Source organism: Rhinichthys klamathensis, unplaced genomic scaffold, assembly GCF_029890125.1.
Source record: "Rhinichthys klamathensis goyatoka isolate OS25496 unplaced genomic scaffold, OSU_Roscu_1.1 h1tg000413l_1, whole genome shotgun sequence".
Lineage (NCBI taxonomy): Eukaryota > Metazoa > Chordata > Actinopteri > Cypriniformes > Leuciscidae > Rhinichthys > Rhinichthys klamathensis.
In genome coordinates this window covers 741,847-762,691 of record NW_026606913.1, presented here as the reverse complement: position 1 = coordinate 762,691, position 20,845 = coordinate 741,847, and the positions used below count along the sequence as shown (strand labels likewise).

The 20,845-nt window shown below is 38.8% G+C and overlaps 1 protein-coding gene and 1 pseudogene across 1 annotated transcript; one reads left to right on the top strand and one right to left on the bottom strand.

Annotated features, from left to right (window-relative positions):
* Positions 1-4,046: 4,046 nt before the first annotated feature.
* igflr1 (IGF-like family receptor 1) lies at positions 4,047-6,356 on the bottom strand. The gene is made up of 3 exons (XM_056235170.1): positions 6,028-6,356; positions 5,025-5,162; positions 4,047-4,429 (listed from the first exon to the last, which is right to left on the bottom strand). The coding sequence occupies exons 1-3, from the start codon at positions 6,170-6,172 to the stop codon at positions 4,107-4,109; spliced, it is 606 nt and encodes a 201-aa protein (XP_056091145.1). The 5' UTR covers positions 6,173-6,356; the 3' UTR covers positions 4,047-4,106.
* A 10,452-nt stretch (positions 6,357-16,808) lies between these two features.
* LOC130070675 (G protein-activated inward rectifier potassium channel 4-like) lies at positions 16,809-20,344 on the top strand (annotated as a pseudogene).
* The last annotated feature ends 501 nt before the right edge of the window (positions 20,345-20,845 follow it).

The window sequence follows — 20,845 nt, the reverse complement described above, 5'->3', positions numbered from 1 at the left end:
AGTTGCAGTGCAACTGCACGACAATGGAGCTAGACGGGTAAAAACACTGGGCCGAGGCTTGACGGGTAAAGGGGGGTCCAAGCAGAGGGTTTCAAAGCTTCAATTTGAAAGTCCTTCATTTAAAAGGACCACTAACTTTTAAACAGCTGTTGTGGAGCCAATTATGTCCTTGAATCGTGATTCCTGCCGACCCTTAGACATTCAGTCCAGTAGAGCCGATGACGCATGATTGATGATGTGTGGAAACATGATCATGGCCTTTCAAGAACATTTTCCATTGTGCTGCATCCTTTGTGGTTCACTAACTGTTTTATCTGAATATTACTGGTTTGGAAAAGAGTCTCGGTCTCAGTCATAGCAATTTCTTTTTAACCAGTTCATAAGCAGCAAAGTAAAACAAAAAAGCGGCACAAAGATAGAACTTTAGCCAGAGTCGTCGTATATTTTGCAGCAAAATTGCAGCTTTTAAATGATTCCTATAGGCTTTTTATGCGTTTTAAAAGCTGAATGGAAATGGCCGCTGCCAAGATTTCAGAACGTTCTGTTCCCGTGACCGACCTTTAAATCTCAACCCTCCTCCCTTTTTCTTTTTCTCCTTCGAGCCGACCGTAAAGTGCTGGATTCTCAAGATCTGAACAAAAGTTTTCAGTGCGGACCACGTAGTGTGTGAAGGCTTGGCGGCAGCGAAGATACTCTGTAAAAACATGTCTATTACTAATCAAATGATGTGAACGTATTAATTCAGATCTGTATCTATCGATTTTATTTTAGAACTGAGAAAGACTCACACTGCTCAGGACAACATTGTTAAAACCCCTCAGTATAACCCATGGATCCACTCCCTGTGCATGGCCGTCGGTAACGGACACGTTCTGTTGAAGCATCTAGTGGTCTTTTCATCCGTGTCAGATTTTTCGCTTGAAAAACCCCTATAAGGCTTTTTATTTTTAATCTTTTCATTTCAATAATTTATTTTTAGTTTTCATTGCATTTTTATAGTCATGTCTAAACACTTTCTGTTCACCAAACTGTTTTTGGTCTAAAACTGTATTAGGTGGTTTTTAAACTTGATGACCTCCATGGTGCTAAATCAAACAAACAGTCCAAAAGGGGAAACGAATTACTTCCTCTGTTTCATCTCTTGTTAGAAAGCCGATGCAAGCTGTAATGCTGCAAGCGATACTAAAATAGCAAAGCAAAACCAGTCGTGCTTTCTAACAATGTGCCCATGTATGTCTATGGTGTTTTCAGACCCCATTCCGAATACTCGAAGAGCAACGTTTTAGCATGTTTGTGCTTTTTATACCTCTTGAGAGCCTTGTGTCGAAACAAAATCATGCCTGGAGAGCGTAGAAGTATATTCGTGTTTCTTTTCATCGTGTTAGTAGAGGACACTACTTTAAGCTAGTCGTGACTAACCGCATCCTCATTGCGTCACAGCTTTTAAAGGTGTGATGACGTCGTGGATTGTTCCTGCAATAAAATCATTTTTGCCACAATTGCACATACAATTGGAGCTCTACATTTACTGCTTAAAGTGTCCTATAGATGTAGGACCACAAAGGCGATGTATACTGGTGACTTACAGAATCTATATATATTTATAGAAGAGTTATTAAAAGTTTTTCAGCAGATGGTGGCACTCGGCACCTTAATTTTCCTTGAAAGATTTGGAGTTGGTTATCTTCTTCGTGTAGGAAAAAAATCAAGCTGATGCCATCGTTCATCGAAGCGTATAAAAGATTGTTCGGACTTTAGAAGCGTTCTATTTATTCCTGTTTGTCTTTATGGGAGATTATACCCATAGGTCTGTGCTTTTTGTATGTGACCATGGTCTTATCAGAGTTTTCTTCAGGTTTTTTTTTTTTTTTTTTTTTTAAACCTTTTCCCCATTTTCTTTCCTTTTTTAACTTGGAACATTGAGGATGAGTTCTTGCAACGTGGCCTTTTTTATGAGGTGATGTTTTGAGCCAGCTGTTTGTTTTATGTCTTAGTTGTTCGCTTTTATTTAACTTTCTAAACGGAGCAGTTTTCTTCCCCCACACTATCGTCTCCTGCTTTTTCTTTGTTTCGTGAGTTTTGCTTGGAGTGGGCGTCTCCATCAAGAACCTTAAATTTATCAGATTTTAATCAAACCACCCCAGACTTGCAAGGATTCTACCTCAAGCTGTTCAGACAACGTCAAGTAATACTAATGCAAAACTAGATTTGCTTGGTCTGTTCTGTCATGCCAGAGTTGGCTCGTGTGCAATGAAGGATGCGAAGCACTAGTCAGGACCTCTTGTGATGATGTGTTTCCCAGAGCTTCTTGGGAAAAGAAAAATCTGTCTGTTCCTGTGTAGGTTATTTTAAAAAAACAACAACAACCTTGTGTTGAAAGACAAAAAAAAAAAAAAAAAAGTGTCTTTGCTACCTTGTACAAACGACCCCTAAGTTTGTAAATAGTTGTATACATATTTCTAAACCTGTTTAATTTTTCTATGCACTTTTTTATTTATAATGTTTTTGCTTAATAAAGATGTACAATGTTTGAACAAAGTTCAAGATTTATTGTGGTCTTTGAGCTGAACATACAAAAAGCATCATTGTGCACCACTAATAACCAAAGATATTGCTTGATTTTTTTTTTATAAGATGAAATCAAATGAGAATAATATATAATATTATAGAATAACTCATATTATAGAAATATATATAAAAATAACTATTTCAGGAATTGTAGTAGTAATTTAATAAAAAGCCAAAATATTTGGTTATGCACTGTTAATATTTTGACATATACAAAAGTAAACATTTAACAAAGTTGAACTAGAGTGAAAACGAGATACAAAATTGTGCAGTAAAAAACTTTGTTCCTAGATGCTTCCATATGGACTCCACACACACACACACACACACATCTGTTACCCATTACATTTGTTTATGCCGTTTTCAGTCCAAACCACTCTAGAGGTTCACATTGGGTGCGTCTCTGAATCTTGGTATCGAATATGGAGTATACTGGAGTATAAGTGTGCAAATAATATAACACAACCTCATGATATTTTACACCAAAGTGTAAAATATACAGAGAAAAGAGGTGTGTAAATTTTACCATTAGGCATTGAATCTTTTTTTTTACTCCTAAAAGGTTTATAATAGTACATTAGAGTACAAATATGTGCCTAAAGGTACTACTATTAACCTTTTTTTTTTGGTAAAAAAAAAGGTACAATGATGTCATTTTAAAGGGGTCCTATAATGCCCTTTTCACAAAATGTAATATAAGTCTCTGATGTCCCCAGAGTGTGTATGTAAAGTTTTAACTCAAAATCCCCCACAGATATTGTTTTATAGCATGTTAAAATTTTCACTTTTTGGGGGTGAGCAAAAACGCTCTGTTTTCATGTCTGTCCCTTTAAATGAAAACAAACTGCTGCTCTCGGCACACAGGGCGCAGCTTCAACAGCGTGTGTGTGTGTTAGCAGCTCCAATTACCTCACACAGATTGTTGAAAATGTCAAACACTTTTAGCCTTTTATGTTCAAACCGGAGTCAGACCGTGATGGAGAAACTCAAGAAGAAGTGACAACATGTAGAATGCAACAGGACATTTCTGAATGTTTACTTGATGAATTTATGTAGCTGACTATCTTCTAGTCATTGATTTAGCATATTCTGTTATGATAATCTATACGTCACGTGGTTTATGTAAATGGGAGGCAGGCTTTATGTACATTTTAGGGTTGGTGATGTCACTAACCCATAAAGAAGCTCATTGTAAGTCCCTACCGGCCGTTTGTTGTAGTTCTTAAAAAGCAATTTCTATCAAATAAAATATCTCCCTTTGCTTTGAACTTCGAGCATTGTAACTTTGCAGATGTTATATATGCTCAAACAGCAGCATTACAACTAACTAAAGTCAAAAAAATGAAATCCTAATCAACCACCCCTTTAAGGGTACTGCCCCAGTCGTGGCAAGCTGTTGTAGGCTCCCCCTAAAGGTAAAATTTGTCCTCCCTTTTTTTATTTATCTGTGTGTAGTTACGAATTGCAATGAGAGTGTGTTGAACAACACTATATAGAGAAGTTTAATACTGCGTTGTTTTCTTCCAATACCACATTAGTTATTCTTCGACACCAGCTGGGAGCTTTGCCAAAATCTCCACGGCATCGTTGCGACCGATAGCGGTTAACAGCTTAGCAAGGTGGCCGACGGTCCATTCTGGGTTCTTGGTGACGACACCCTCCAAAACGGTGACAAGGGGACTTTTGTGGTCCTTCATGGAATATGCATAATTGATCCAGGCAAAGGAAAAAGAGCACTGGGCGGCAATGTGACGTGTATTTTTTGCACCAGAGATGTCCGGGTCTAAAACCAGCACAAGCTCCTCCAGAACATCCAGGTTGTTCAGCACAGTTTTCAAAGGTGCACCCTGGATCTCAGGAGCTATGATTATAAATGAAATTAGGAGTTACACTTTATTTCGATAGTCCACTGCTAGTAACTTTGCAACTACATGTCAACCAACCCATTAATTTACCATTATTAGGTTAGAGTTAGTAGAATAAGTTGAACTTACTATAGTAATAATAAACAGTAAATTAAGCATAATTACAAGTAACTAACCTAAACCAAACCCTAACTGTAACTCTATAGTAAGTACATGTAGTTAAATAATTTTACTCAGTACTTACTAGAGTAGGTACAATGTAACTACGTCACCTTAAAATAAAGTGTTACCAAATAAGGTGACATGTAGTTGCAAAGTAATTATAGTCTGTAGGGGGACCATTAAAAAATAAAGTGTTAGCAGATATTAAGCAGACAGTCTACTAATACTCTAATGACTGCTAGTTAACATGGAGATGCAAAGTTACTTATAGTTAGTAGAATGTGGACTATTGAAATAAAGTGTTACCGCATTAGATGTTTATGGAAAATCACAAACCCTCTGTTTACTGTAAACACACCTGCAAGGAGTGGTTTCATATAGGGTCAAATGAAACTACTGTAGTTTTTTTTTCTTTTTTCGTACACCCACCTAACAGATACGCCGATCCAGTCAAGTGATCGCTATTATCGCTTTCTTTGATTATGTTGTATGAGACGGACTGTTCATATCCCTTGATGCCCTTTATGGACAGACTTTCCCGAACTGCTCCATTACGTTTTTGAATTTCTGTGAAACAAAAGAAATTCCTGTTATTATCTTTCTTTAATCTTGTGATTAATTACAAATTGCATCATAGTAGCACTCAAGCCTTTGTGATGTAGAAATTGCAATAATGTAATACTAAAAAGATAACAGTTAAAGATGCACTCTTAGAAGATATGGTTCTATATATGTTATAATGTTATGGGTTAGGGTTAGTTTTAATTTTGTTTTAATTTATTTTTATTTCATTTTATGAATTAAATAGCTCATAAACATATACTAATATCGGTATAAAAAATTGAAGTAACCCTTTAACATGAAAGTATTATGCAATCATTTAAGACATTTCTCTTTATATAGAACCATTTTTTGCAATTAGGATTGTTTAAAATTTAAGAAGCCTATAGGGTTCTATATTGAACCCCATTAAACCTTTTTTCTGAGACTGACACGTGTAATTTCTGTACTGCCACTGTTAACACAAAATGGGTTTACAAAATAAATGATGATTGTTTCATACAACACTGACCAATATTACATTCCAAAAAAAAAAAAAAAAAATCCTGCCAAAAACAAAGCCTAGCGAATGTTTTGAGAGAACACACTTCTTGGTAGCCAGACGTAGTCATACTCAGATTCTAGTCAGAATATTCAGATTCTTCCCGACCTCAAATGCTGTGGGCTAAGTTCGGCTGGTATCCAGGCTAACTTCTCGGAGGAATATGTTTATGAATGGCTTACTTGTTCTGCCTCTGCATGTCGGCTTCTAAAACTAACTATTAAACTAACTATTTCAATATAATATTGGATCAGCCTCAGTCAGACATGACAGGAAACAAAAATATTTAACTTTCAGGACATCCTCCAAATGTTTCTTCCTGTGACTGACCTTCATTAAAATGTTTTGTCCTCCTCCTCTTAATAACCAAGAACAGACATACCAGAGTGAGAGTGGATAAAATCCCTAAACATACATAGATCCCTGCAAAGAAAAACATCAAATTTACTTTTGTTTTACATAGAATCCAACACATTCTATTTTTCTTTCTCTCTTGTTGTGTTTGTATTGAAAAGGCTACATTTTGACATGTACTATAGAGAATCAGATCAACACCAAGCACTGAATACTGATACTGTAAATATGTATTCTACTGTTGAAAGAAATTTGAAAGAAATGAATACTTTAATTCAGCGATCGTGCACTGAAGTGATCAAAAGTTACAGCAAAGAGTTTTTCGTTCTACAAAAAAGTTCCATTTCAAATACTGTTCTTTAGAACTTTCTATTCATTAAATAATCTTGAAATGTTTTCACAATCTTGAAAATATTCCACAAATTATCAAGCAACCCATGTTTTCAAATCAAATAAATGCAGCCTTGGTATTAGTCTACTGGAAGATATTTCTTTCAAAAACATTTAGAAAAATCTTACAGCACCAAACTTTTCAACAGTAGTATATGTATGGTGAACTGTTGTAGAGATAACGATTAAAAACACTGATATGCAAAACAATACCTGTCACATTTATGACATGAGGTGGGGTTTGAGAGGTGATTGAGCTGCCAACAGAGGCAGCAGAAGCAGCAGCAGTAGTAGTAGTAGTAGTAGTAGTAGTAATCCTACTCACAGTCTAAAAAAAAAAACAGTGTACACTGTGAAAATGGCGTATTTAGCTTTTACTAAAGCTTATGTAAATATCTCTCAGCTTTAGACGAGAGAGCACTGTTGGACAAAGGGAGAGCCAACTCGAAGATACTAAGTTACAATCTTACTGTTACTGTGGTCTGCAACGGCTGAGTGATGCATTTTCCATCGAAAACCCTGCAAAAAAGATAATTATAGGAATAAAAGACAAGCAGATTTAAAGCTCGCTTTTATCCTACTGTATCGTGCCACTTCTTGGCATCAAAATAATAGTCAAACCGTAATAATTAGCTTGTTTTCGATTTTCGAAACTTAAATTATCGTTAAGATTAGACTGAATTCATTTTAATGCAGGTTAAAACAAACAAACAAGTAAGCCTAGTACATAATAAATGTAAAAACAAAAACCTACCCTTGTTTACAGCAGATGGTGTCAGAGGTTGTGTTGCATGCAATAAACGGCGTTATGCACGAGGAACATTTGAGGCATTTAACGTGAGATCCGTTGTTATATGTTCCATTTTCGCATGGTTTGTAAGCTGACTTGATTTGCTGTTGTTCGTCGGACCAGCCGCAGTTTTCAGTGAATTCGAAACCTGCCGTTAAAAAAGAACTATATTTTTGTTTCATTTGTTTCAGTGGTTTTCAAAAGTTTAAAACGATTACAAATGCGCACATTTTCGTCGGTCACAAACTCATTTTACATAGGCCTAGGCTACGTGTCCACTTGAGGACGAACACAACAACGTCTAAAATATCCACTTTATTATAGGCTACAACACGAATAGAAAAAAAAAAAAAAAAAAAACTCTAATGTTATTTGAAACTCTTTTAGATAGGCTAACTGACTATTAAATGACTGCGCTAGAGTCGAAAATATTTGCTTTAGGCAACATTACAACCTCGCCACGAAATTATAATTCTCATTCGTTTACGTGTAGGCTAAATAAGAGACGATTAACCGAACACTGAATTTGAGACTTACCTGCTTGGATTTTATATTTAGACTCGCATGGCTGACATTTATGCGGAGCACGATTCCAGAATTCATCATCTATACACCTATATGAAGTCATTGACGCTGCTGATGTTGGATTGAACGTTTCCTTGACTGCACTAAACTGAAATTCTGACTGACTGAAGATAACCAGCAGAAGGGGAGGAGGAGTTGGGTGGGTTGTGAAGCAAAATGGCACCATGATTAAACCATTATGCATAACCAACAGACACAGTGTTACTCTCAGAGAAAAGCACTAGTCAATCAAGGTCTATACAATGAAGCTGTGACATCAGCTGTTTGCTAGGCTGCTTTTTAAAGTTTTTTGTATTTATAAAATATATTTTTCTCTTTAAATATTAACATCAACTGTTTTTGGTTTTGTTTTCTTGTTTTCAGTCATCTCTAAACGGTTTAACCTGATAGAGCTTATGTGGATATGACATTACTGATCTGTCCTTTCTGCTGGAGTCTGTTGAGACACCTGGATTAGGATAAATTGATCACGATTAACTTTGATTCCAGTCGAGACATCCAGATCCAGGGTGTCCTCAGTCCTTGCTTGTGTGACCAGCTGCCCAATGTCCAGTGCTATTGCGGGAATCACAACTTAGGTAAGACAAACTTCTTCTTTCTTCATTGTGTTGGTGGGGTGCCCTATTTTAATTTAGCCTTGGTCAAAATTGCTAGTAATTCAATAGTCTTGGTTTTATTTTATTTTTTCAAAGTAGGCCTATTTGCTCTCTAATTGAACATTTATTTTCCTGCTTATTTTTTTATGCCAATTTTTTTTTCTTACTCATGTTTTTGTTTTGCTTTCCAATACAAATATCTAAATATTCTTAAATCAAGATACATTTGTTTTCTGAGAAAAAAAATACAAATTAAGTGAGTTTGTGCTTACATCTGTCAGTGGGATCAGAGAAATAAACTTATCTGAAGGGAGAACAAGATTATTTTTCTGACCCCATTGGCAGATTTTTTTAAAGCATAAATTCTCTTAATTTTGATAGATTTTTCAGAAACCAAGACTTAAGGGATATATCGCCCCCAAAAAATAATATTCTGTCCTCATTTCCCTCAGATTTGTCTAAACCTGTATGAGTTTGTCAGGCCAAATTTTATTTGTTGATGTAGGTTTTTGCCTTTTAGCAATGTCATCTAAAAACATAATCTAAAAAATGTAGCCATGGCTGCAGCAGTTCAAAAACCCCAAACTAAAATACGCAAGCAATCACAAGTTAACCCTTTGGCATGCCTGTGTCATAAGAGTAAAGTTTATTGGAGGCTCATGTAAGCATATTAATGTCTTTTTCCTGCTGAGCCAGCAGATGAAGAAGCTTAAACTGTTTCCTGTAAGTCCACCCTTCCTTCACATCCTGTGCATATTTTTTCCCCCTTTATAAATCGTTTGACCAAACAATTATAAAAAATAAAAATAAAATTGTAAACATGGAAATACTTCTCTAGCATTTAATTGCACTTAAACAGTGATACATACATTTACATTATTCCATACTATAGAGACATATTTGACAATCTTTTCTTTTTGGCAAGGTTTTGGATTCAGCTTCACCTCCTTAGCATAAAGTAGTGCCATGTTCAGAATCATGCGGAGTGGGGACAGAAGCGCTCCTGTCGCAGATGGCAGAGGGACCTCAGGTGATGACAGGACCAGATCAGCAACAATCAACAATCTAAAGCTCAAATCCAGCTTTTTGTGTTGAGCAAACCTGGAGATGGAATACGCCACCATATACCTACTTTCCCACAGTGGGTCAACACATATTGAAACATCACTTTTAGCTATTGTCATCATTGACTCATTCTTAAAGAGAAAGATGACATCAAAATGAAAATTCAGTCATCATTTACTCACTCTCCATGTTGTTTCAATCATGTTCAATCTTCTGTGGAAAGAAAGACCTAATATACACTCACCGGCCACTTTATTAGGTACACCTGTCCAACTGCTCGTTAACACTTAATTTTTTAAGCAGCCAATCACATGGCGGCAACTCAGTGCATTTAGGCATGTAGACATGGTCAAGACAATCTCCTGCAGTTCAAACCGAGCATCAGTATGGGGAAGAAAGTTGATTTGAGTGACTTTGAACGTGGCATGATTGTTGGTGCCAGAAGGGCTGGTCTGAGTATTTCAGAAACTGCTAATCTACTGGGATTTTCACGCACAACCATCTCTAGGGTTTACAGAGAATGGTCCGAAAAAGAAAAAACATCCAGTGAGCGGCAGTTCTGTGGGCGGAAATGCCTTGTTGATGCCAGAGGTCAGAGGAGAATGGCCAGACTGGTTGGAGCTGATAGAAGGGCAACAGTGACTGAAATAACCACTCGTTACAACCGAGGTATGCAGCAAAGCATTTGTGAAGCCACAACACGCACAACCTTGAGGCGGATGGGCTACAACAGCAGAAGACTCCACCGGGTACCACTCATCTCCACTACAAATAGGAAAAAGAGGCTACAATTTGCAAGAGCTTACCAAAATTGAACAGTTGAAGACTGGAAAAATGTTGCCTGGTCTGATGAGTCTCGATTTCTGTTGAGACATTCAGATGTTAGAGTCAGAATTTGGCGTAAACAGAATGAGAACATGGAACCATCATGCCTTGTTACCACTGTGCAGGCTGGTGGTGGTGGTGTAATGGTGTGGGGGATGTTTTCCTGGCACACTTTAGGCCCCTTAGTGCCAATTGGGCATCGTTTAAATGCCACGGCCTACCTGAGCATTGTTTCTGACCATGTCCATCCCTTTATGGCCACCATGTACCCATCCTCTGATGGCTACTTCCACCATGTCACAAAGCTCTAATCATTTCAAATTGGTTTCTTGAACATGACAATGAGTTCACTGTACTAAAATGGCCTCCACAGTCACCAGATCTCAACCCAATAGAGCATCTTTGGGATGTGGTGGAACGGGAGATTCGCATCATGGATGTGCAGCCGACAAATCTGCGGCAACTGTGTGATGCCATCATGTCAATATGGACCAAACTCCCTGAGGAATGCTTCCAGCACCTTGTTGAATCTATGCCACGAAGAATTGAGGCAGTTCTGAAGGCAAAAGGGGGTCCAACCCGTTACTAGCATGGGGTACCTAATAAAGTGGCCGGTGAGTGTATTTCTCTGTATTTTTTTTTTTTTTTTCATAGAATGGCATAGCCTGGGAAAACCCAGGCAACTTCCGGCAAATTTAGATTTGCTCTGAAAGTTCTGGCAAAGAGCTCATAGAGTGCCGACGTTACGACGTCACTCTGTAGGCCAAAACGCCGGAAGTGAGTTAGCATTTTAGCACTCCCGGTTCCCTCGCTCTAAAGTCTATGGGATTTTTGAATGGGTTTTTGCTAAATCGCCTGAAATAAGGTCTGTGGTGATCAAAGCCTCTAAATATTTTCACGTTTTGATCTATGACATAGAACACACAGTTATAACCTGCTTGTGTTTTTTTTAAACTTTATTGTGTCTGATTGTGTTTTTTAAAAACTTTATAGGCTATAGGCTTCAAAATGTATAAATTTTGGATTAACTTGTAAAGATTATCTTGATAGACAAAATGTGTAAGGGTCACAACTCTTTGTTAAACACAGATCTTATTTTTTGCGGTTTTTCCAAAAGTCTATGGGGAAATGCATAGCTTTTCGATCGAGGGAATCCATGCGCCGCTAGCTTCCGAGTTGTCCTACAAAGTGACGTCATCACTTCGGCACTCTATTCAAGCCCATTTGCAATCCGTCGAAATCGAGGCACCAATCAGAAACGTTGGGGCGGGCTTTACACGATGACGACAGCGCTGGGATTTTGAAGCAGATTTTGTAGCCTACATTACAAAGATGGATGCCGCCGTCGAACATCACTCGTTCGAATCAGCTATCGCGTCTGTTTTAAGCGATTTGAACGTTTCCTTTTTGTTAAAAACCAAGCAAAGAACAACAATCGGAGATGTTTCTCCTCCGCTCTGCATACGTCATCTCATTCATCGCTCTGGTTGGTTTTAGGTCTATCCGCGATGTCCGTTGGTGACGCCCCTCTGTAAATGATTTGTCTATGACGCTTTGCCAGACCATAACTCAACTGAGAATGGTCTGGTTTTAACCTGGCTAAGAATGACAGTGAATGGGGTCCAATTTTATTTTTGAAGTATTTGCTTTTGTGAGAACTGTAGAAAGAAAGTTTCAGTCTTTTGTGGAGCACTAAATTAATTAAAGTGGTCCATATTGCTTGTTTGCTATATTAGAAGTCTTAACTTTAAATTACAAGTAATAATTGTGTGCGATGAAACACACACTACCCCAGATAGCACAAGTCTATTTGATATGATGTTTACATCTGGAAGGCATATTTTTAAGAGTGTTTGCTCATCTGCAATACGTCTAAGACGTTTCCTGTCAGATATCAAATAGACGTATAGAAGATGTCAGTTTAACATGCATTCTAAATCATTACATCTTAAAGACATCTTCTAAACGTCTATTTGACATCTGACAGGAAACGTCCTATAGACGTATTGCAGATGAGCAAACACTCTAAAAAATACATCTTCCAGATGTAAACACACACATCAAATAGACATCTCTGTGATGTACGTGTGCTATCAGCAGGGCCGTCGCTAGTGGGGTGAAAGGTGGTGACAATTATAGGGGCCCCCGCTGCCCAGGGGGCCCCACAAAATCCAGCAGTTATACTATTTAGGCCCCTGTAGTTTGAATAATTCTAATATTTATATTAGTTGTATGCCCGAGATTTAAATGAAAACCACAAAAAAACGTGCAATTTGGGTAAATATTTTTCCAAATATCTGCTTCTCTTACCTCCATAAAAATGGTTTAGTCCGACCTAAAGTATTTATTAAATATTTAGTCAGAGTCAGTGACAAACATCAGATGGACCCAATGAAATTGTAAGTCCCACCCCAGCTCGTGAACAGAACCAATCAGAGTTGAGGCGGCAGCCTGAAGTTAATGATGAACTTGGTGGAAGAGCAGGAGACTGACTGAAAAATGTCGGGGAAAAGAAAACATAAATCAGGGAACCAGAAATGCCAGGAAAAGACGGAGAGGGAGGCAAGGAGAGTGGTTGTATCCTAGTCGATCAAGACGTTCTTAAAGACCGGTTATATATTGTTATTTCGCTGGGATTTAGAAAACTTCCGTCTACAGTCTGCCGTGTACAGTCATTTTTTATTATCGGTGCGCGCCGCAATCGACCGAATGATTACGTGGTCTAAATTCCTGTCTTTTTACACTATTGTAACTAGAGTTTTAAAAAAATTACACGAGTCACGACGCATTGCATTATGCATCTGACCTGCCGGCTGATGATATTTAAAACATCGAGAAAACACGAATACAACACACTGCACTTGGATGAATAAATGTATTCGCTTTATTTAATAATATTACCAGTTCCATATTATCTTTATTAAAAAATAAGACAATGAATGGTTTTATTTTTTTAATTAGACTGCATTCTTGTCAATTTCAAAATGTTTACTTTTTGATTTATGAATTATAACAGACTGATGGGGGAAAAAAAATATTACTTTTAAAAAATTGGTTTTATTATTATTTAACAATTTCTTGCTTTTTTTATTAGTTGTAATTTGTATATAAACATTTAACTTTTAAAATAAAGGTTTTACAACAACATCACCATCTTCTGTTATGTGGGCCTCCATGTTCATCTATTGTACAGTATATGATATTGGTGGAGGGTGGTGGGGGCCCACATCAATATTTTTTCAGGGGGCCCCGAATCCTCTAGCTACGGCCCTGGCTATCAGGGTAATGAATGATAATCACTGAAGATCTGTTCACAGCAAGGACGAAAACTATAATGATAACTACTATAATATTTTAATAATCTTTCAAATGACATGAAAATAGCAACGTTCACACCACATCTGTAACGATAAAAACACAGTGGAACGATATTGTGCAGCCACTAACGACTAATTTTCTAACGACTATAACTTTCGATTAGTCGACTAATCTAAACAACTAATAACAAATAAAACAAATCATTGTTTGTCATTTCGTTGTCCATTTTATTTTGAACTCAACTGAAGGGCCAAAATATAAAATGTCACCTGTTGAAAAACATTATGTATTAACAATCTAAGCATAAGTATCTGCATTTCCATTAGGCTATACCATATTAGCCAGAGTCCTAATCTAATCCTCTATTAATTAAACATGTATGTATTCATTACTTAAATTAGCTCTTTTTCTGCCTTAAATTAATATATTATTAGCTTACAGTACATTTTTATATGTACGTTTCTGAAATGCAACTGACAACATCACTCTTAGGGGGCTTTTACACTGGGCTCGTTTGCTGCGGTCCGAGCCCGAGCGCGTTTGTCCCCGGCACCCCCCGCAGCGTTGGTCTGGTTTCTCTGGGGGCTTTCACACTGGCAGTTTAGTTCGGAACGGGGCACGGTTCGCATGAAAAATCGCTAATGTGAACCCTGTCATGGGACCCGGGTGCGCACTGGGGTACCGAACCCGAGACTACCTGGAAGAGGTGGTCTGAGTTCGGTTGCTCCCGAACCGTGCCGCGGTTCGCGTGAATGTGAAAGCAACACGTACTCGGGTGCGCACTTGTTCAGGAAGTAAAGTAACCTGCGCATGCGTTTATAGCTTATTGTGATGTATTTAGTTAAATAAAACGCTTGTAAGGGATGATAGTGTTGATGATTTACCTTGGATACGAGCGAGAGTGAGCCTGGAGTGTAGCCTATTCGTGCATTGCGCGTGGAATCAGGGAAACAAAGTTGGAAATCCACTGTCTCCTAAAAAGATTCCGTTTGTAAGCAGCAGAAGTCCACCTTATGTGACACACGCACAGTAAACCTGTAGTGTTCACTCAACTGCGCATAATAGCAGCGAATTAATAAAATAAAAAACAATATTGACCCACGTTCTGTTTTCTATCATGCGCCGTGCACGTTTGCGATGACGTCATATGCACGCAAACGCACCAGGGTTCGATAGAATCCAGTTGTGTGTGAAACCAGACCAACGCTGCGGGGGACGCCGGGAACAAACGCGCTCGGGCTCGGACCGCAGCAAACGAGCCCAGTGTAAAAGCCCCCTGAATTGTAAAGTAGATGCATGCATTTTCTGTAAGCTGCTTTGAAACAATATGTAGCTATTGTGAATAGCTACATATACCTATAGTAGCGTTGTTCACTCAGCTGCGCATAATAAGGGGGCTTTCACACTGGCAGTTTAGTTTGGAACGGGGCACGATTCGCATGAAAAATCGCTAATGTGAACGCTGTCAGGGACCCGGGTGCCCGAACCCGAGACTACCTGGAGGAGGTGGTCTGAGTTCGGTTGGTTCGTGTGAATGTGAAAGCAGCACGGACTCGGGTGCGCACTTGTTCAGGAAAAGTGACCTGCGCATGCGTTTTAGCTTATTGTGATGTATTCAGTTAAATAAAACACTTGTAAGGGATGATAGTGTTGATGATTTACCTTGGATACGAGCGAGAGTGAGCCTACAGTGTATTCGTGCATTGCGCGTGAAATCAGGGCACCAAGGGTCAGGGTATTCTGGCAAACCGTTTGCCAATCACGTCTAGCAATCGGCAAAGCAAGCTGTGGTACACGCCATTTACCAACAAGCGATGGGTAATTCGCAAAGCACAATGTTATTTTCTGTTTCCCAGCACGATACTATAGAACGGCATAAAGTAAGAGGTTTGAGAAGTAAGAGGCGGGGCACCAGTTAAAACATTTCAAAGTTAAAGTTCAGGCAAACAGGTATATTCAAGTTTTAGTCAACTATTGATTGTTTAGGCTATAGCTGAATTAAGTAGAACGCAATTATATTTGGAACAATATAGCATATGAATCCAATAAAGAATCCAACAGTAGGCCTAATATATTGGCATGAGCATGACAACCCCATTCTTATGTAGGCTAATATCTTAATAAAATATAGAATTTCTAATATCTTTAAGTTCACACCTCCATTGTGTAATATAATTGTAAAGTCCATTGACATAGATTTTAGCAGTGGTTCTCAAACTGGTAGCCATGCTACCAGTAAGGCTGCCATATGGTAGGCTACAGGGTGAGCCACACCAAGACATTTTATTAACTATAGAAATTTTCATAAATTCAGTGTAGCCTAATCAAATAAGACTTCCAACCAACAGAATTTATTGAATCATTGCATAACGCATTCTATTGTAGGCTATGATTTCATATGTTTTTTTAAGTTTCAAATTGTTTTGTGTTATTAATTTTCTGTGGGAAAAATCATCTTGATCGTTTAATACGAGGCTATATGCACGGATCATCTTAAACGTCACCCGAATCGCCTGCTTCTAATTAATAATGCACCGCCAACCACCCGCAACATAATTGTCTCTGATTTATAGATATCCGCACCCGATCGCTACATTTTAGGCCGGTTTCATACCGCACGCCTGAGTGGTGCGTCGGAAGAGCGTTTGCTGCGGTGTGAAACACCGGGTGCACCGCGCACAGTAGCCTACAACAGTCGCATTAGCAAGTTCTTTATTACTTTATTACTTTATTATTACTTTTTGACTGTCAATATAGTTTTAATAACTGTGATTTGTTTAATCCATATTGTGTTCGTGTTTTTGGTGTAGCCTACCAGACATAACAAAAATCACATTTTTTATAACTTTTATAACTTTTTTGTCTTTTTCTCACTCAGAGTTGCTCTCAGATCCGTAGAAGCTTCCTACGTAGAAGTTTTAAGATAAATTAGGAGCTTTCTAAGAGTATATTCTGCTGTGAGAATACGATTTTTTTTTTTTTTTTTTTTGCAGTCTATGATTATAAACCAATAAAATCGGTTGTGTATAATTTTGTTCTACTAATTATATGGGGTGCCGTTTGTTAAGCGGCTCACGCTGAAAATAACAGCAACATTTTGTCACATTTAGCTTCAAACTATGTTTAAGTTTTTATGTTTTAGGTGTAACATTTAATATTTAGATTTAACTAGGGTGATATCAGGTAAAATGGGCCATCAGGTAAAATGGGCCATTTAAGGTTTTGGGGTCCCAGCCCCAATGGAATTTAGAGCCAATGACTGCAAAGGATTTCAAACTGTTGTCATAACTGTGCTTGACAAGTAACAGGTGATTTGATTGGTTTATGGTTGCTATGGTGGGCATGGGAATAAAAACAAGACTACACCAGAAAGCTGCATGGTAAGTAGCCTGCAGTGGTGGGCAGTCAGAGCCAGCAACGCCTTCTCTGCTGGCCTAAACACTATCAGAATCACTGACTTGCACTTTAATATATTTTTTCCATGAATGAGTATTAAATTATTCCCAATAGTTAATTCTCTTAATTTCATAGCTTTTCTCTTGGTTGCGCTGCTTCCAGTAGTGTATGTTTATTTTAGTGCTTTTATCCAATCATATTTCAGCCATCATGCGTTGCCAGGGTCAAAGAAATCTGCCTTCAGGCCTTCAGAATCGACAGTGCGGGCGCCTGTAGCTTGCAATGGTTGGCAATGAAACCGTTGCTTTAACCAATCAGATAAGCAGTCAGATTTAATCAGCCAATCAGATTTCGATTTGACTGCAGCGGGGCCATCTAGCACATAGACATAATAAATACATAGACGCCCTATTGGCCGCTGGAGCGTACGTCAACGGCGCCGCCATGTTGGGGATGGCAACTTTCCCATACCTCTCATACCGGGAATTGAGAAAAATGCGTGTTTTGTGCGCTGCTTGGGGCTGTACAAACTAAAATATATTCCTGTAGATTTAATAGTAGTCATATCAAAGCAGTTAAGGCGGGGATAAAACATAAACCGATGATAGTTATCATTCTTGGTGTAAATGGCCCTTAACTCTCACATCTACATGTTTACTGTTCCATTTAGCAATCGGATCCAAGATCCAAGAGAATAAATAGCTTTTAACGTCAATGGACATGTTGTGGTTGAAGCCTCATGCTTTGCATCGTTCAAACTTTGTATAATATTAAAAGAATAATGATTTCTAAGGCTTGACTAAATCCTCCAAACCTCCAGTGCAATGACAAAAGTCGCTATAGTGATATTTTCTTTACACGGATTTGCTAAGAAATGCTTAAAATGTTAAAACATATATGTCATCATGTTCTTTTCTAGAGTCTCCCTCAGAGCGATAATCAACCCTATTCAACAGGTGGCAATTCCCTTCCTTTGCCGAACATCATGCCGAGCCAGGCCTCTAAAACATGCATGTCCATGCGCCGCCACAAGAGTAGCCTACCACAGATTTGCCATACAGCCCACAGCGTGGGTACGTCCGAGACCAGATACCCTCTATCTGTGCCCCCACTGAGGCTGAGCTGGCGATGATGAGGTGTTGCTTTTTTTACGTGAGGTGAACGTTCGTCCATGTTGCCGCCATGCTCTTAGTGTTCCCAACATGACAAGCTAATCCACTAGCCCTCAGTGCAGCACCCCTGTACGGGATGTGGAGTGCAGTCCTAGAGCACGCAACAAGCTAATCGAGAATGAGAGTGCGCAGACTGCTACTTGCCACCCGGAGTTTCACAAACAGTGCCGCTACGTCTCTAAAGATGGGAAGTGTCGTGTAAACTTGGCATACATGGCTGAGAGAGAACGCTTTCTGGCTGACATCTTCACTTCATATGTGGACCTTCCGTAGATGGTTTCTCTTTGTTTAATGATGTGCTATGCAGTCACCTGGTTTATATTCGCAGGGCTTTATTCGCTAAATGCATTCCTGGGCTGCGTGGAGATCTTGAAGTTCCTGCGGACACTGATGTGTGCTACCCCAAAGTGGATGAATTTGTGTCAGCACTGCTCTTCTCGGTGGAGACACAGAGGACTATTGGTTATGGTGCGCGCACAGTCTCGCCCAGCTGCTACGAAGGTGTGCTTTTGGTCATGGTGCAGTGCATTGTGGGATCCATGATCGACGCCCTCATGGTGGGGTGCATGTTCGTCAAAATTTAGTGTCCCAAGAAACGCGCCGAAATTCTTCTTTTCAGCCAGACTTGTGTCGTGGCCAACAGTGATGACAGTCTCTGCCTTATGTTCCGTCTCGGCGACCTACAGGAGAGCCACATGGTGGATGCCAAAGTACGTGCTAAACTCTTTAAGTCTCGGCAGACGTCAGAGGGGGAATTTCTCCCGCTGGAGCAGTCTGAGATTGACCTGGGCTACGATAGCGGCTCTGACCATCTGTTCCTTGTGGAGCCACAGGTCATTCAACACACCATCGATTCCAGCAGTCCTTTCTGGGAACTTGGTAAGGTAATTTGTGAGTCGGACGGGTGGGACATGTCCCCACCACTTTTTGCCAGGGTCGATATTGTCCCCACCACTTTTGAAACATCTCGCGGTACAGATGTAACTAATACAAATAAATAAAACATCTCTAGTTAACTAGCAGAGCATTCATTTTGTTCGTTTGTTAAATAAGAGGCGATCTAGCACGCTGAAATGTGTTGTTTTTGAAATCAAGTGATCAAAGTGCTCGTTGCCGCTGCGATCAGTGGCGCGGATACAATGTTCAGTGACACAAACGTGTCCCTGCTTGATATAACCACTGATAAACATAATCGGTTTTAATGAGAAAAAAAAATAAAAAAATATACGAGTGCGGATTAGAACCCTGCACCTCTGACAGGCTTGGCAAAAGTTCTGCCACTGGACCATTAAAGTGCATGTGTGAAAATGTCAGATCTATGTATTTCTCACATAAAAATTCTCGACACTAACACATTCTAGATCTCATTAAATGACAAATTAAACACAATGTAGGCTACTATTTAATTGCTGGACATCGGTAATTCGGTATGTTATTATATATAGGTACTGATTTATGATTTAGCATTGTATTAGCCCCCCTGATATTTTATTTCTACTATATTTCAGTAGTTTTAGTCACCAACACTGATTACAGCAATAAAAATGAGAATGATGCAACGTGTGATGAATTGAGAGTAATGTTACAATTGAATGATTTCATGATTTCAAATTAAGAAAATAAAATAACCTGCATGTTTTTATGATATTCTCATACATATGATATTCTCACACAAATAAAATCTAATCTACTGAAGTGAATCACAGCTCCAGTGAAGTGATGTATTACATTATAGTGCCATCTTGTGGTCAAGTTTAACGTTACGTTAGAGTGTGTGTCACTTTAATAAGACGTAATGCTTTCTCAGATCGTTTGACAGGAATGATGCGCCAAGCAAAGACGTCCTATATCGAGACGTAGATCGAATGGGAAGCCGTGCATGACATTGGAGAAAGGGGAGTTCCGAGTCGACCTCTGCTGTGAGACGGTTCCACAGCACATCCGGTGGCTCTTCCGCAAGATGCGCGTTGCTTCACCTACAGAATTTGCAAGTCGGACTGGAGCTTCAGGAATCTCTCAAAGAGAGTGTGAACTGGAAATTGACTGGGACTAGGGACGATAAAGAAGACGACATCTGGAAACTACCAGGAGCATGTACTTTCACTATCCACAACATCCAGGAGGAGCGAGTGTCAGAAGCCAATACTCTAGTCTAGTTATTATGAGTGCGATAGTAACCATCCAGTTTAGGTGCGTTAACTTCACACCATGTCGAAATCAAATGACCCTAATTATGAGATTCTAACATGTAGGCTAAAAAGCGTTGACGTCCTCTTAAGACTAGAACTCGTGTATCTTCGAATTTTCTGAGCTAGATTAATCATTTTTTCTTTAAAAAAACAACAACTTTTGAGCGTTCTCGAACCATCTGAAAAAAAAGTAGGCTTCACAATCATTAGACAAATGTCCAACTAAAATATTTTAGAAAAACGTTCCATAAATGATGCATGCTATGCTAAATAACATTCTTTTGTGCTAATGTTTTGGTGTTATAAAAGACCAGATAACTAAAAAACAAAAACATTTTGCTCATAATTTTGAGAGAACCTTGCCAGAATGTTCTAGGAACGTTAACTGTTGGCGTTATTGTACATATAGCCTAACACTTTTCGGTTCTGCGAATGTAGTTTTTGGTTCCTCGTTCCTTGAACGTTCTT